This window comes from Phalacrocorax aristotelis, chromosome 17, assembly GCF_949628215.1.
Source record: "Phalacrocorax aristotelis chromosome 17, bGulAri2.1, whole genome shotgun sequence".
Lineage (NCBI taxonomy): Eukaryota > Metazoa > Chordata > Aves > Suliformes > Phalacrocoracidae > Phalacrocorax > Phalacrocorax aristotelis.
This window is the reverse complement of record NC_134292.1, coordinates 11,645,015-11,660,596: the sequence shown is the minus strand read 5'-3', so window position 1 is coordinate 11,660,596 and position 15,582 is coordinate 11,645,015. Positions and strand designations below refer to the sequence as shown.

General features: G+C 38.9%; 1 protein-coding gene across 9 annotated transcripts in view; it reads left to right on the top strand.

Annotated features, from left to right (window-relative positions):
- The window catches only part of DENND1A (DENN domain containing 1A), a 222,496-nt gene that overhangs the window by 92,754 nt on the left and 114,160 nt on the right, over positions 1–15,582 (top strand). For all 9 annotated transcript variants that reach the window (XM_075112125.1, XM_075112122.1, XM_075112121.1 and 6 more), the window contains 4 exons: positions 3,387–3,456; positions 4,576–4,656; positions 6,869–6,922; positions 13,683–13,793. In XM_075112125.1, coding sequence (XP_074968226.1) covers positions 3,387–3,456; positions 4,576–4,656; positions 6,869–6,922; positions 13,683–13,793 — 316 coding nt within the window. The remainder of the gene's footprint in view (positions 1–3,386; positions 3,457–4,575; positions 4,657–6,868; positions 6,923–13,682; positions 13,794–15,582) is intronic.

The following is a 15,582-nucleotide window of genomic DNA, read 5'->3' as shown; positions in this document are numbered from 1 at the left end:
GTGTATATACATGTGCGGGGAAACCGAAAATGGGTTTAAAATTTAAAGAGCAATCTGAAATACTTATTTTTTTAATTTTTGTTTACTCTTCAACCACAATCTGATTTATGCTTATTGGAGTCTTTGAACTTCAACTCCCTTGAAGAATCTCTAGTCTATCGCTTTTTTGATGTTGCTTGAAGGGGGATGTGTGTGCGCGCGGTGCGTGCGCTCGCATGCTGTGGTGCTCTGGGCAATCTCACTCCGGAGCACTTCCCTTCCTTTGTTTAACCTATGACCTGTGAAAACAAGAGTTAATCAAAAGTTCTAAGGTAGCTAAGAGGAAGGGGAAGTGTTTGGTTACAAATTAAATATGAGCGAGTCATAAGCCATAAATCTTCAGTAGTGCTACCAGTTGTGCTACTTAAGTTTCCGTGGTACAGAAAGTTTTTGGTTATAAATTCAACCTCCGTTTCTTTGGAGGGGTTGCTTAAAGGCTGCCTCAAGGATTTGCTTTTTGGCAAAAGGAAAAAGGGAGAGATGTGGATTTTTGCTCACAAAGATCTAGAAATAAATTCAGATAACTTTTTGTTTTAATTGCAACTTCAGCTGCTCACGATTTGGTCTAATAAAAGCAGAACTCTTTCACTCTTGAATAGTACACACGTGGAATAGGTAATGAAGTAAAAGTATTAAAAATGGCAGGATAAATTAGTTTTCTGTTGTATCCAAAGCTTTCAGGATGAGAGAGATCCTGAATTCTGCAGTGGTAAAGGAGGGAGGTGAAAATTGAAGTGAGATTGTCTACATAATTTATGCAGTTTTGTGGTGGGTTTGTTTGTTTTATCTTGTCTTGCGCCTCACTCGAGCAAGAGCTACCCAGATCCCCATGTGTTACACTGTGTTGAGGTCTGCTTCAAACAGCACCTAATTTCCTCAACTTCAAAACTGTGAAGCTTTTCTCCTCAAAATGGGAACTTATTCTTAAAATAAGAAAAAGAAGCGGTTATGCTGAGATGCTAAACCATTATTTGGAAAACATGGATTAAAATAAGGAAGAGGTAGTGTTAAACAAAGGACAAGAATGAAGTTCGTTGTAAGATAATAGTAAAGAGAAAGGGAAAGTCAGCAAGCAGCGAGCCAGTGTAATGGCAACGGGGCTATTCCTTCCCTCTTGTACGGAGGGTTCGCTGATGTTTCAACACTGTGTGAATATGAGACTTTTGAATCATAGAGACAATTTTCTAGGTGCTGAGTAAAAGAACTAAAATCGGGTTTGGATGGAGTAGTCTCGTGGATAGACTCTACAGACGTGTCACGTTTGGTGTATTGCAGCAGTAAAGAAAACTCTCTTGAATCTGTAGTGAGGTTAAGGTTTAGCTCTGAACAAACACGCCCCTGAGAGGACAATCAGTGAATCTTTGAGGAAGGAACACAACCTGGCCTTGGCTTCGGAGCTCAGCGCCGTCCCGGTTGGGTACACGCGCCCCTCGTCGCACGCGGTGCTGAGGACCGGCTCTGCCCTCGCCCGCAGGCGGCGGGGCTCTGAACGACCCGCAGCTCTGGCCAACGAGAAGCTGAGGTGGCTTGTGTTTGTTTATTGCTTTTGCACCGACACGTGGATTATAAACACGGCAATATTTTAGAAGATTCTCATTTTAATTCTGTAAATGTAGTTTTCCAGCAACGTCCCAGAGCAATGAAGTAGAAGGTTAACTATGCCTTCCTGAAATAAGTTTGGGTTTCATCTGTCAGGGAGCTTTCTGCCTTCTTGGTTTTCTGTCTTCTCAAACTCTTTTGATAGATGCCTTGCGAGGATTTGTTTACCAGGTTCTTAATCTCTACTTAGCAGATAGGTTTTGAGAGGATTTCTTGTTACTCTTGTAATGGCTTTTAACTCTGCTGGAGTTTATTTAACTAAACAGAAAGAAAGAAACTTATCTTCTAACTAATCCTTCTTGATTGTTTACAATATAATGCCAAACTTAAATGCTGTTTAAAGTGGTAATTGTCTGTCTTCCTGCTCTATTCTAATACATACTTTGTAAAGATGCTCAGAGCGTATTAATTTAAATGATTATTCTGTCATATAACATGAAAAGTTAAGTTCCTTATCAGTATATTTTGATAAGCTACTTACATTTTACAGTAGCATTTGCAGGCTTCAAACAAACGTTAATGATGGAGTGCCATTCGCTTTATCTGTCTCATATATAGCTTCTCACTTCATTTATTACAAAAAGCTGTACAGTTAGGGACCATGGGGCACTCCATTCTTCATAGCTGTCTGGATGTAGTCATATTTTACAAAAACTTTAAATCCTGTCTAACTATATCAAAATAGAATCCATTTGCCTCAGAAAGCATCTGTGATTAAAAGAAGAATCAGTCTGTGCGTCACGCAAACTTGCTTTCCTATTCGCTGCAGCTGAGGGGAAATTCCTTGCTGGTATTTAAAAGGGAATTGTAATAAAGAACTGTGTCATGAAAATAGGGCACAAAACCATACCAAAGCATGCTGTAGTGAAGAGTAACATCGTAGCTACCCGCCTTATTTTGTGGAATGGAAGTGTGATGGAAATGAAAAAGACGTGATTTTTCTGCACATTTAATTTTGTTTCTGTATTACTTTTGTAAGTCGAGTACAAATTTACTAAAAGGTCAAACAGAAACTCTCCCATCTAAGGGCTGGGCTACACACAACGCTATAGGATGTGCAAGAAGATTTGACAACAGATAAAATCCGAGATACTGGTCGTGCAGTTTAAAAAATCCAGTTGTATCAGGATTGAAAACCAAAACAACTCTGCAGTTTGCTGGGACCCTCAGCAGCTGTACAGAGACTAGTTATTGAACATATACTTTGGGAAATAATTACGGTTACAAATGTTCCACCACACATGAACACAGATACATTTATAAAAACTTTAAATCCTGTCTGACTATATCAAAATAGAATCCATTTGCCTCAGAAAGCATCTGTGATTAACAGAAGAATCAGTTTGTGTGTCACGTAGCATCCATTTCTCTTGCAGGTTAAAGCTTCCGTTGGGTTGTATGTTTGCTGTGTACAGGGCGAGGGGGAGGGTGAGCTCTCAGCACTGATACCCAGGTTTTACAGCCGGTGCTACATTTGGTGCTCAGTGCCACAGGTGGCTGGAAATGCTGGGGGAGAGTAAATGCTGAAGCTCAGCCCTCAAAGGAAAGGGATGCTTCAACCTTCTGGCAGTGTTCTTCTTCAAATGGATGATCTGATGCAGCTTTCCTAACAGATATTGAGAGTGTCATGTCCAGCGGACGCTGTTGTTAGGATGCACCTGGATAGCAAAGGCCAGTAATCTTGGATTTATTAACTGAAATTTACCAAGTTAAATAAATGCTTTTTCTTTCTTTCTATTTTTTTTTAGTTACCTCCCATGGTTTGAAGTCTTTTATAAGCTGCTCAATATCTTGGCAGATTATTCAGCAAAAGGACAGGTATTATTCTAAAGTACTAACCCTTTTTTCCCTGCCCCAGTATCAAATGAGGGAGAGAATGAAAACAAGCTGTTTTAAGAAGTGCTTATATCAGAGACGACCACGTGGATTATTCATGTGTATGATGCAGTAATGTAGAACATCATATTCAGCCAATTGGCACGTGCCTTTGAAAAATAAAAATGCTTTAAAATTATTTTTGGGAAAAGATATGGTCCAAGAACACAAGCTAATGCTTTCCCTGCAGTTACCCGTACTGTGCCTTTTGATTGGCTTAACGTGACTTTTGAATCACCTGAGCAATATTCAGCACATCCATGCGCTTTCCGTATCGCAGTGTTTCACGCATCTGACAGATGTCTTGTCCACGTTTACTTGTCATGTAAAGTAAGTGTAGAGCTAAGCTTAGTGATGCAAAATGCTTACCCACGTGGCACCATCTAGCCGAAGCCCTTCAGATGTTGTTTTGCTTTTAAAGCAAAACAAAGTAAAATTCAGTCTTGAGACAGTGAAAAAATGAACTAAGCCATTAAAATTTGCTTCTAGGTTTAGCACTGATAATTCATGATATAGAGAAATCACGTGATTGCAACACCTAGCTTAGCTTCAGGTGTTTAAAGTATTACCAGTTTAATCTTCCCAGTTAGGTTGCTACTTTGATTTCTTACCATTTGTGGTAATAATTGTATTTTGCATTTGTCAGGATCGTTCACGTTTGAGGTAAGAAGCACTTAGGATCACATCATTATCTAGATGGATTAAACACATTTGGCTTTACCCTAAGCTAGCGAGGTGCTGTAAAGAACTTGCAGTGAAAACTGACTTGCTCTGAGCTGAGTAACTACGTAGTGCATAGGTTGGTGACTCAGAGATTGCAGAAGTATGTAGAAATACATGTGAAAAAAAAGTATTCTAAAAAGTCATGTTATAAAACCCACCTGTCAGAGGAAACTACATTTATTTCTGTTCATAGTCTAATGTATAAATGTGTTTTCATGTTTTTCTTTACACCTTCAAGTTCTGCCAGCCCCCAATTCCACCAACGTTGCCCTTCTGTCTTGGAGTTTAGCTTGTTATAGCAATGCCTACTTACTACTCTCCCGCTCCTTCTTATTTCAGGATAATCAAAGGAATGACCTCCTAGAAACATTTCACAAACTTACCATCCCTGAGCCAGGAACCTCTGTTCATCTTGGAGTGGTGAGTGAAGTGGGAGAGAGGTAAACTAAGGTGTTTAATTTTCATTACATATTATAATAGAGGAACGTCAAAAGCAATTCTCCTTTTTGGGTCTCGGTACACAGATGTTGTTTTCCTCTGAGGACACAGAGCTGTGAAATTCCCCTTTTCACATTTGGGGCCCTCTGTTTCCCTTTCCTTAACCTCAAATGTCTTTGAAATGCTGTTCTTTGATTGGAGGAAGATTGTGTATATTCCCCATGGAAATTTCTCACCGTATCGTCTGTGACCTGCGAGAGGTCACAGAGCAGCAACATGACATTTATTGCCCATGCTCCTGCAGGACTCCTAGGTCTTGCACGTATGCAAAGGGGACAAGACTGGAAAGCAGTCATGTACTTGTCATGGCAGCGTTTTGAGTATTAACGTTTTAGTGTGTTTTCTGATCCCTTTTCCTATTTTCCCCCCAGACAAAAACCTCGCTCAACAAAGGATTTATTTCATTTTTATATCTTGTGAGAAAATTAATCAAAAACACTGGGAGAATAGATGTGGGATTTTATTGATGGGATTCTAATTTGAATTTAGTCTTTTGGGGATTTTGGCTTCAAATTAAGTTTTGCAGAACAGCCGTGTGTTCCAGGCTGTAGTGAAGAGTACTTAGGGTGCACACGGCTGCAGCTGCCAATTAGTCATTTAGAGCTCACATGGAAGCTAGCGGGGTGTGCAGCCACAGCTCTCTTCTCCCTCTCATTTCCTTTACTCCTTCTTCTAAAGTACTTTTTGGCAACAAGCAGCTTACTCTCATCACTTCACCCTGTAATGTCAGTCGACAGGTAACAGTTGTTTGGCCTTGCTAGGTCACCAGCTGGCAGTAGAAATGTCCCAGTCCTCTGGAGGCTACCTCTTTTATGAACAGCATTTCTGTTTAAGGGGACGAGCTGTCTCGAATGGCAATGATCAGTTGGGATATTTCAGTTTTTTCATACCAGCGGTTTCAAGGAATGCTGCTGGTCTCCCCTTGTCTCAGATATTTCATGGGTGATGAAGCAAGAAAGGATATAAAAAAAGCAGCCAGGGGACTGTTAGCTGTGGTGTCTTTACGCATTTTATCTGGCTGTTCACAAGCCTGTTTTGGGGTCAGGGTGAGGTTCCTATATGTGATCTAGTCGCGTATACTATTCCTGTATCTTCACGTTGCATCTTTTCAACCAAAGTAAAACAGCGATATATCAAAAAGCAAAAATTTGTGTTTATACATTTAGTGTCTATATTCAGTGTAGCTGTTATACCCGCTTGCTATTTCGGGCTGTAGACTGTTCATGAAGCACTGAAATGTCTGAGATATATATGTACAAGAAAATTGCGCCAGTTGTGGAACTGTGCCAAGACTATAACAGCCTTTAGAACTTCAAGTAATTAATAAGTAGCCTAAAGACAAGTTGTGAAAACCTTAAAAATAATGTAAATTGTACAAAACATTGATGTACAAAAGCAGTTTAGTTGCCTTCTTTCCTTTCCTTTCCTTTCCTTTCCCAAAGCCTTAACCAGGAATTGTGCAAGTCGTGCATGGTCGGATTGGGAACTAGAGTGAATCTGGTCTCTTGGAATGCGGACAATTAAAAAAACAAAAAAGTAACAATATAATGGATTATGAAATTGCAAGATCAATATAGTCTTTCAAAATGTGTTCTTTAAAGCATATAAAAATGACACAGAACTTTAGTAATATTTTTCAAGTAAGCAGGCATAAGACTTTGGGAAGCATTTCTCAGTGAATTTCCGTAACTTTACTGTTGCCTTGAATGAAACTTACTGGTGCTGTAAGTCGGAAAAGGACCTGCTTGCTGCTGTTTCCTGTAGTCCATCACGCAACCTGCAGCGGGCTGTGGAAAGATGGCTTGAATTACAGACTGCCTTGGAGTTTCCTTGGCATATGTAATACATTGTGTGAGTCTGTCTGTATCAGCGTCTCTGAAGAACAAAAAAATGTAATATAAGTTTTCAGGAGCATTCGATACTTTCTATCTTAATGCATTTCATATTGCGTGTGTGAGCTGGGAATCCAGCTTTTGAAATCCGTGACGAAGAACTCATACTGGTAGTTGGTAACAAATGTTCTGTCATTTTTGCTTAGCTGAGCAACTGCTGTTACTGCTGTTACTCATACAAAGCAAGACATTTAGATTGCTTTTGTTAATATTGCAATAATCAATATTTGCTCTTTTTTTAGCACTCTTACTTCACTGTGCCTGACACCAGAGAGCTTCCGAGTATACCTGAAAATGTGAGTACTCTAGAGGACCATGAGCTTCACCATTTCTGTTCAATGTCAGCAGCAAAATAGGTAACAATTGTTACCTTTGGATAGGAATAGATAATATTCTGTAAAATATTGCTAGGTGTTGAAGTAAACATTACTTGTTGTAAATTAACCACCTATTGGGCGGAAAACGTTGTATTGCTAACTGCAGAAGTGCCTGAGGTACGGGCCTTTCCAAGTACAGCACAACAGAGAATTTAATGTTTGCCATTTTACTTAAGAAGATACCAAATGAACAGAACATTGACAGCATAATTATCTTAAGCTGTAAGTCAGGATATTTATTTAAAAATCGTAAAGCTTTTATTATTATCACCACTCTATTATTACTTACTGTTAACATTCCATTCTTGGTTCTAATGAGTGAGGAAATTTAAAATACACATCTATAGTTTTAGCCTACTCAAAATTGGGAGAGAAAGGTGATTTGGTAACTGTATATAACAGCATGAAGGCGTTTGAGAAAGCAACGATGGAGTTAATTTGTGTGGAAAATGGCTGACTACAAAAAGCCTATGTAAAATTCTTGAAAGGAATTTCAAGGCACTTTTGCGATTGTCATTTGAGTGAGAACCGCGAGAGCCATCCTTTAGACGAAAATGCAGGATTACCATGGAAAGGAATTGCATCCACTTTATCAGAAAGAAGATGAGAATCTGTTGAAGTATTTCACCTAACTTGAATCAGGGTCTGTTTCCTTCTCATAAGTTCCAAAGAACTGCTGTTTTAAAAGAAACTTAATTTCACACCTAAAGAAGCATTTTTTTCTTCTGCATCCAGGTTAATGCATCGTTCTCCCCTTGCCGACCCCACACTACTTACATAGTTTTGTTGTTTTTCTTGAGGTATGAGACTTTGAGTCTTATACATATACAACATGAAACTGAAACTAAAAACTAAACTTGGGAAGTAATTGTTGGGACCTACTGGAGCGATAACGTGGCGGTTTGAAATTGATTTTATTTGAAAAGAAATGTTTCAACACAATACGTTGTTTTTATTTCTTAAAGCGTTATGGCTACCCATTAGTCGAGCCAAGGATATAATCTTGATACTCGGTATCTTCAGTGAATGAGTTCGATGTTTCAACAGTCCATGTTGCTGATCTTAAGAAAGACCAAATACCACTTTGGTATTAACTTGCCGTGTTCTTTAAGATGCTGTCAGAATTCAGATATCAGATATCCTTACTAAAACATTTTGTATTGATTCAGATGAACATCCAGGCTCTTTGCTTTCAAGGTTTATTATTAGCTGTAGTTGCTCAGGCAGTCGTTCTTGTCTTTGTGATAGCATCTTCCTCTGTGTTGCGTTTACACAATAACACTCGAGTTGACAATCTGCATTTGTGACCAAAAGCTGAAATGTATTAAGGGTAAAGTCCTAATGGACAGATTGATGTGGGCAGAAGAAAGCAGACCCGCTAATCATACCGGGTGACCCTTCTGCAAGAACGACACCAGAGACCCGTGAAAATGCTGTTTCTTAGATGGCTTTCTGAAAATGTCAAGTGTACCTGGTTTCTTCAGGGCCACTTTTTCAGAGGCTTTTTAAGCTTCATGAATTTGTCTTGTCTGAGCACACCTCAGATTTCTAGCCAGATGATAGGTCTGTGGGAAGACAATGCTGGCATTTGCTTCTCTTAAATACTCTTTAATATGCTCCTGCTATGTCTCTTAGCCAAATTTCTATGCCTGACATCTCAGTTTTGTTTCGTGAACATTTTGCGGTCTGCCTTAGCACTATATACCTCAATTCATGGCATGAAAGAAAGAAAAAGGGAATCATCAAGACATTTAATCTCGTTTGTGGATGATTTGTATAGTGGATAACATTTGGGACTTCTGTCTGTCTAAAGACATAGTTGCTAGCTTTCCTGTGTTGTAGACTTTTCATACTGACAGGTATCCTGTCAGTAAATTTAATAGAAGTGCTTTTTCCTCTAAGGTGCTTTATTTTTGTAGAAATATGATACATTAGGAGTAATTCAAGAGTCAGTCCCTGAATCTAAACTAGCTATCAATCTGGAATGTGTTCTTTCCTAACTCAGACATGAAGTTACGTGTTTATAGGGGTTATATTTTATGTTAATCTCTTCCATGCTAATCATCTCAGACTTCAACAATTTTTGTTTGATAAGCCTCAAATCATCCGGAGAGCAAGGAGGAAAGTTTATTTCCATTTTACAGGCTGGCAAATTAGAGGGCAGAGAGAAACGAGCTAGTAGTGGTAAGAAACCAGTGGCGGGAATTAAAAGTATATCATCTGCCTTGGGCCTGCTTTAACTGATATGGAACGGCTTAATAACACACTACATATTAAAGGCTTCAGGAAGTATAGCTGTATTTATGCTCTGTTGGTTATGTCTGCTGGTGATGTGCGCTTTATATTCAAAGGTATGAGTCAGCTTCCCAAAACATTTGAGCAGGAGACATGATGAATGCTCATGAATCAAAGGCTGTTATAAAAGCAGAGGCCTTGGGCCAGAAGGAGTTGGAAGCCCTTTGAAAGCTGAACGCTCAGCCTTCACGGGAGGGAGTGCCATGTGATGCTAAAAAGCATCCTCTTTGAATCATTGAGTGGTGCTGATGTGCCTCAGAGGGAGCGTGACTGCTTCGGTGTCGGCATCTTGTGCAGTGATGTCACGGTGAAGGATGGACTCTGCAGCGTCTGGGGTGAACCAGGGCACCTCTGGGAACAGAAGCGTAAGAACATTTCATTCAGTTAATAAACACGTGTGTGTGTGTGTGTATAATATACAAACACACACTCTCTCTCTCTCCCCCAAATTTAAAAAGCCAGGGCTCATTGTAAGAGAGAGAAATATTACAAATCAAATCCATTGGTCTAACTGTTGTGGCAGTTGACTCTCTTCTATTTCCCAGTCATTGCTTTTGGTTTTTTTTTTTTTCTAATGAGTAGTGTGTAATTTCTTATGAGGATTTTATCTGTCTGTTAATGCAACTTCCATGTAGAGTTGGAGCATATTAGGAGTAATAGAAGGACATTAAATGAGTATAAATCTTCATGGATTTTAATCAATTGGCCTGACTTATTCAAAATTCTACATATCTTATCAGTAATTACATTTTAAAACCCATATTAGCAAAAGTTTTAGTAGTGCCAAACTTTGAAGTTGTGTGTAATGATTAATGGAGAGCTGCACAGACCTATCTGGAATGCTAACAAACTTCTTGGAATTATCTGACTTTGTGTCAGATCAATATGTTTAATGAGTCGCAAAAACATTTAGCAGGGACACCTTTATGTAACAGCCAAGCATTTACTTTTTCAAAAGATTTAAGTTATACGAAACATTGGCAAATGCATTGCGACTTCAGAAATAAATTGGGTTTGTTGCAGGAAATACAGTGCAAGACTAAATTTCCTAGTAGTAGCTGTTGTTTTTCAGAAACATCAGGTAAGTTAGTCTGAAATGATGAAGTTTTCTTGGTAAACGTGTTCTGGTGTATTTTTCTGTCATTCAACCCTGTATTTCAAAATGCCTGATTTTTCACTCATTATAACGTACATCTTTTGTTGCCTGTTTTTCTTAAAAACCCCCTCCCCCATTTCTATTTCTGTATTTACACCGTTTGATAAAATGCATTGCCTTCATTATTTTGGTCTCCCAAACAGCAGCATGGCACTATAAAAGAGTGTTAGCTGCGTAGCAGATAACCTAAGCCATGTTAGACTTTGAATGCGTGATATTTCAAAGAAAACAAACTTCAGAATGAGGTGAGGGCTTTCCAGTATGAGGCTGGAGAAGGAAACCTGACTCAGCTCTATTGACCTAAGAGGAAATTTACTGAAGTCTTGTAAATGAAGCTGTTCCAGAGCAGAATAAAATAAGGGAACTGTAATCCATGTTACTATGTTTGAGCTTCACTCTTTGCAGAGGAGGGAGCTTATTGCTTTGTTCCTTCAGTGAGAAATGCTTCATTAGATGATGGGGAAGAGAAGTGTGGGTCTTTTGTTTGTTTGTTTGTTTGAAATCTCAGAAGTCAGCATGCGTTTGCTTTTACTGATACTAGATAGCGAATGATCAAATAGATGATTGATCTAGCAATGAACTTTCAAGGGAGCCTAAGGGAATTTTGTAGTACTCTTACTGAGCTGTGAGAGGACTGCGGATACCTGTTCCCAGATTTTATTTTGAAAACCCCACTTTTTACTCTCCCAAGAAAGGTTTAAATCCTAGGGAACAAAATACACAGCAATTATACTACAAATTGGAACGCTTTCATTTATATTTATTTAACTCATTCATGGTTTTGTCACTTACGAGACATGTCTTTCAAAATACATGTGTAAGTCCCAATTTCATCTTCAGAGATGACAGCTTTCTTATAAATAAAACTTAGAGCTCACACGTGAATTTCCTTAGTATCAATACATTACCATGCAGCCCACATGCTTCGCAGGTGTCACTGGCAAATTTCTGAGAGCAGAGATGACTAAAACCTTATAAATCTTTCCGTCTGAAGGTACGTTTGTGTGTCAAAGCCAGTATTTCACTATAATAAACTTGATGAAAGAATAATTGCAAAGCAAGTCCTCGTGTCTATTTCCTTCTTGCTAGTGGATACCATTGCCTCATAAACACATCCATGCACACGCATCTCTACATCTACAGGCGGAGTGTAGGGATTGTGCCGTGCCCCTAGTTTGGGTGGCATCGAAGGGAGTTCAGCGTTACTTAAAAATTTTTTTAATTCACACTATTTGCAGTAATTGTGTCGTCATGCGCTGTGTTTTGGCGTCGTGGAAAGATGGGCGCGAGGGGGAAGAAGAACCGTAGAGAAGACAGCTTATGTTTAGACAAAAATATCATGCTAATCAGCACAGATGGGATGAGAAATATAGAAAAAGTACATGATAGTTTAATAGGTTTTTGGCAAAATGTGTTGGCTTTTTTTTTCCCTTCTTTGAGCATACCTGTCTGCGGCTATAGCTTTTCCATAACAAAGTCCGGAATGAGTGTGTTCTATTAACGTGCTTGGAGCTCATCTAATGCGCTCAGTTTTTATCTCTGTAGATACTGGTGCAAAAGTCTTCCAAATACAATGCTTAATTTTTCTTTAGTTCTTTGTGTTTGGATGGCAAGCTGTGGAACATATTTTTGCACAGTATGAAGCATCTTGGCAGACTTATCAGGCCAAGTATTGGTGGTTTTAGAGTTATCTTTGGATCTGTCAAAAGTGCTAATAGGCTTTGTTGAGCTTCTTTAAGTTTCTAGATCGTATTTGCTTTTTGCTTTCCTGCACTTTTTTATTTAACGATGATTAAGATTGCACTTGAATTCATGACTAATCTAATTTTGCTCTCACATGTGCTTTTTGTATGAGACTGTCTTTATCATATAGCAACTCTCTCATATCTGAAAGAAGCTATTTGGAAACAAGTTCCCTAATTCAGCATTTTTGGGTCTATTAGCTTTTATTCCACCACCCCCTTTTTTATTTTTGTGGTTTTGGTGGGTTTTTTTGAGTCAAAATATCTTCTGCAAACAAAATCCTTTTTTGTTTGCCTTGCACCGTAAAAGCCCCTCATAACATAATACATTTGATCAAGTTATTTACATGGGGCTTTCTAGTTTTGACAGTAAAGATCTTAGGATCTCATTCTGCTGTTTATTAGGAGGCATCTTAATTATTTAGTAAATGATGCATGATTCATGCCACTACAGCATGTGCACAGGGCAGTTACATTGGTAATGATGAGCAGATAATGTTGCTGGCTGATGGGATGATGTGGGGGACGAAGTGGCTGTAGCCTCCTCTGCAGTTTGCTCTGCTTTCTTTTTTGAATTTTGGTTATTTACAGTCATTTTTACATAAGTTTTTTTAATATTCTGAGCAGCAAAAGCAGGGAAGCAGCCTGGGCTGCCTGGAAGTGTACATGTAAAGCTTCAGCAGTGTTACTTCCTTGTGCCTTGGTCTTTCTATCTGTACATTAAAGGCAGATTGCAAGTGTGCTTGCTTACAATATTCTACTGCAGTTAATTTTCTTTACGCTATGTAAACATACTCATCACTCAAGTAAAACTGGATGTTTGAATCCTGCGTCTTCATCAGAGATGGGCACCCACTGCAGTGTTCACAGAGAGAGGGCTGATAATCTGTCTCCTTCCTCAGTTTCCCCAGCCCCTCAGGGAAGTGCTTTCTGTTTTCCACCAAGAGGAAACGTGTCTCTGAGGGCCTGAAGTGAGGAGTTCAGCCGACTTGTGTAACTGCTTTTAGCTTGGGTGTTAAGTGCCCATGTGTATTTCTAATTATCAGAATTGTTCTAGCATAGCCTGAGCTTACACTTGAATTTGTCTTATTTGAATTGCCTGCTAAAATACCTGTTTTTATTGTTGGGTTTTGCAATTTTTTTTGTTTGGGGGGAGGAGGAGGGTGGGGTGGGGGTGGGGGCTCAGGCAGCTTTGAAGTTTCCATAAACATGATAGAGCATATTTTTTTCTCAGATAAGTACCTTGTATTTAAGAAACTGTATGTGAAACATGATCAATTTTATTATTCCAAGACCTAGCTCCCTAAAGGGGAAAGATATTGCAATTAAACAGTACTAAAGTAGTCTGATGTAATATGACATACTGTTTTCTTTTGCTAAGCCACGTACTGGATGTAGTGTAATAGGAGGATGAAATCTTGTTATTTTGTTAAGGACACTTGTTTTTGTAATATCGTGAATCAAAAATTATTTTCTCTCTTCCCAGAGAAATCTGACAGAGTATTTTGTAGCAGTCGATGTCAACAACATGCTGCATCTCTATGCCAGTATGCTGTATGAACGCCGCATCCTCATTTGTAGTAGTAAGCTGAGCACTGTAAGTAAAACGCAGAATAATTTCTTTGATTCACAGTACTTTTTTAAAAGTGACAGTTGTATGTAGGAAATGATCTGATGATCTCTAGGTCCGCCATCCAACCTCAGTTCTGTGGTTCTATGTGATGATTTCACTGAACTTCTGTTGGCCTCTAATGTTCAAATGAAAAAGCGTTTTTTGGATACACAAAGTCTTGGGGTTGTGGTAGGTAAATGTACAAACGTTTATGCCGCAGCAAAGTCCCTTTTTCATAATTTGCCTGACAGGAGAAAAAACAGATAAATGATACTGTCACGTGGATGTTCCAGTGACCTCCTCTGGATGCACCGAAGGAGTGGGCTAACATCCATTGACAGCCCACATTTTTGCAGTTTTTGATAAGTTTTGATAAGGTGTAGCCTAATGCTACTTAGGCTCCATCAAGGGTCTGAGAGATGAAAGCTGCTGAATACTCTAGAGCACTCTGTTCTAGAGATGGCTGGACATCAAAACAAGCACACAGCTTGATTTAGTTCAAAGTTTTGTGTTGTGCATTTCAAGGTTTATCAGTCAATAAGACTCTGATTTTCTTTATAATAGAAAATGTTAAGTTTTCCTTCTGTTGGCTCTGTAAATGGGTATTGATTGCTGTCCTTTATGAATGACGAGCATAAGATGGTTTAACGAATTTTGCTTTCTAGTTCTGTGGACTGAGTATTTGAGCGATCCTTTCTAAAATACAAGCCTCCATGTCCATTTTGTATGGTATTAACTACTCTCTTACTGTATGACCACGACCTACTTTGTGTTTGAGGTTAAAACTGCTTCACGGAATTGTAAAGACTAGGGAAGGCTGAGACTATGTACATAAAATCATGTAAGAGCGGTGTGTCGATACAGGGCAGAATAATGAAAGAGAGTAAGACTTGATACTTTATCTCAGAATAACTATTACAATATCATTTTGAAAGGTCAGGAAAACTAGGAGAGTTAGAGTAGACTCTGGGACCTAATAATAATTATTAAATGTTTACAATCAATCCCACATTTAACTTGAAAGAATTTAAGTATTATAAAGTTTAATATCATAGAAAACTTGTAAAATCTTAACTTCTATATCTGCCAAGTGCTCTACGTCCTGCCTACTAAAATAAGCAAAAATACATCCAGGCCTGGTAATGGAATAAAATGAAAGAGAGAGGTGTTTATTTCAGAAACCAAAAGAATGCAAAGAATAGTAAATTATTAGAGAGGAGGGAAGAAGGGAACGGCTATCCAAAGCATTTCAAAATTTGTGTGGTTGGTTGGTTTAATCTCTCCCTTTGTGACAGAGCCTGGGAAGAAGAATTACTTACCTGTCACTTTGCCTTCCTTAATGAGCCATTTCACAAGTAGGGTTGTGTTTTCTTCCCTATCTTTCTGCTATTTCTCTTCCTTTTGCCTCTGTCCAAGATAAAAGCACGTCTGGTGCTTCGGTAGGGAGGGGTATTCATACTGTGTGTTCTTATCTTACAACTTTATATATAAACTGCTCCAAGATTGGAGTGACAGTGTAAGACAGGTTTGAAGTGTTGGGCCAGAGCCAGTGATTCCTTGCCTGCACGCTCTGCTCTGCATGTTCCAGCAGTAGGAACAAGCTGCATTATTTTATTTCAAACTGTGCTCAGCGGAAGCCAAGACCTTGTAACTGGAAACGTACCAAACCGAGAATTCTCAAAGTAAAGTGAGGGTGGTGCGGCGTGAGGGGGGTTGGTTTCTTTGTTTTTACTTTTTAGTTTTTTAACAAAACAGTGGAAAGCACCTATTTTCA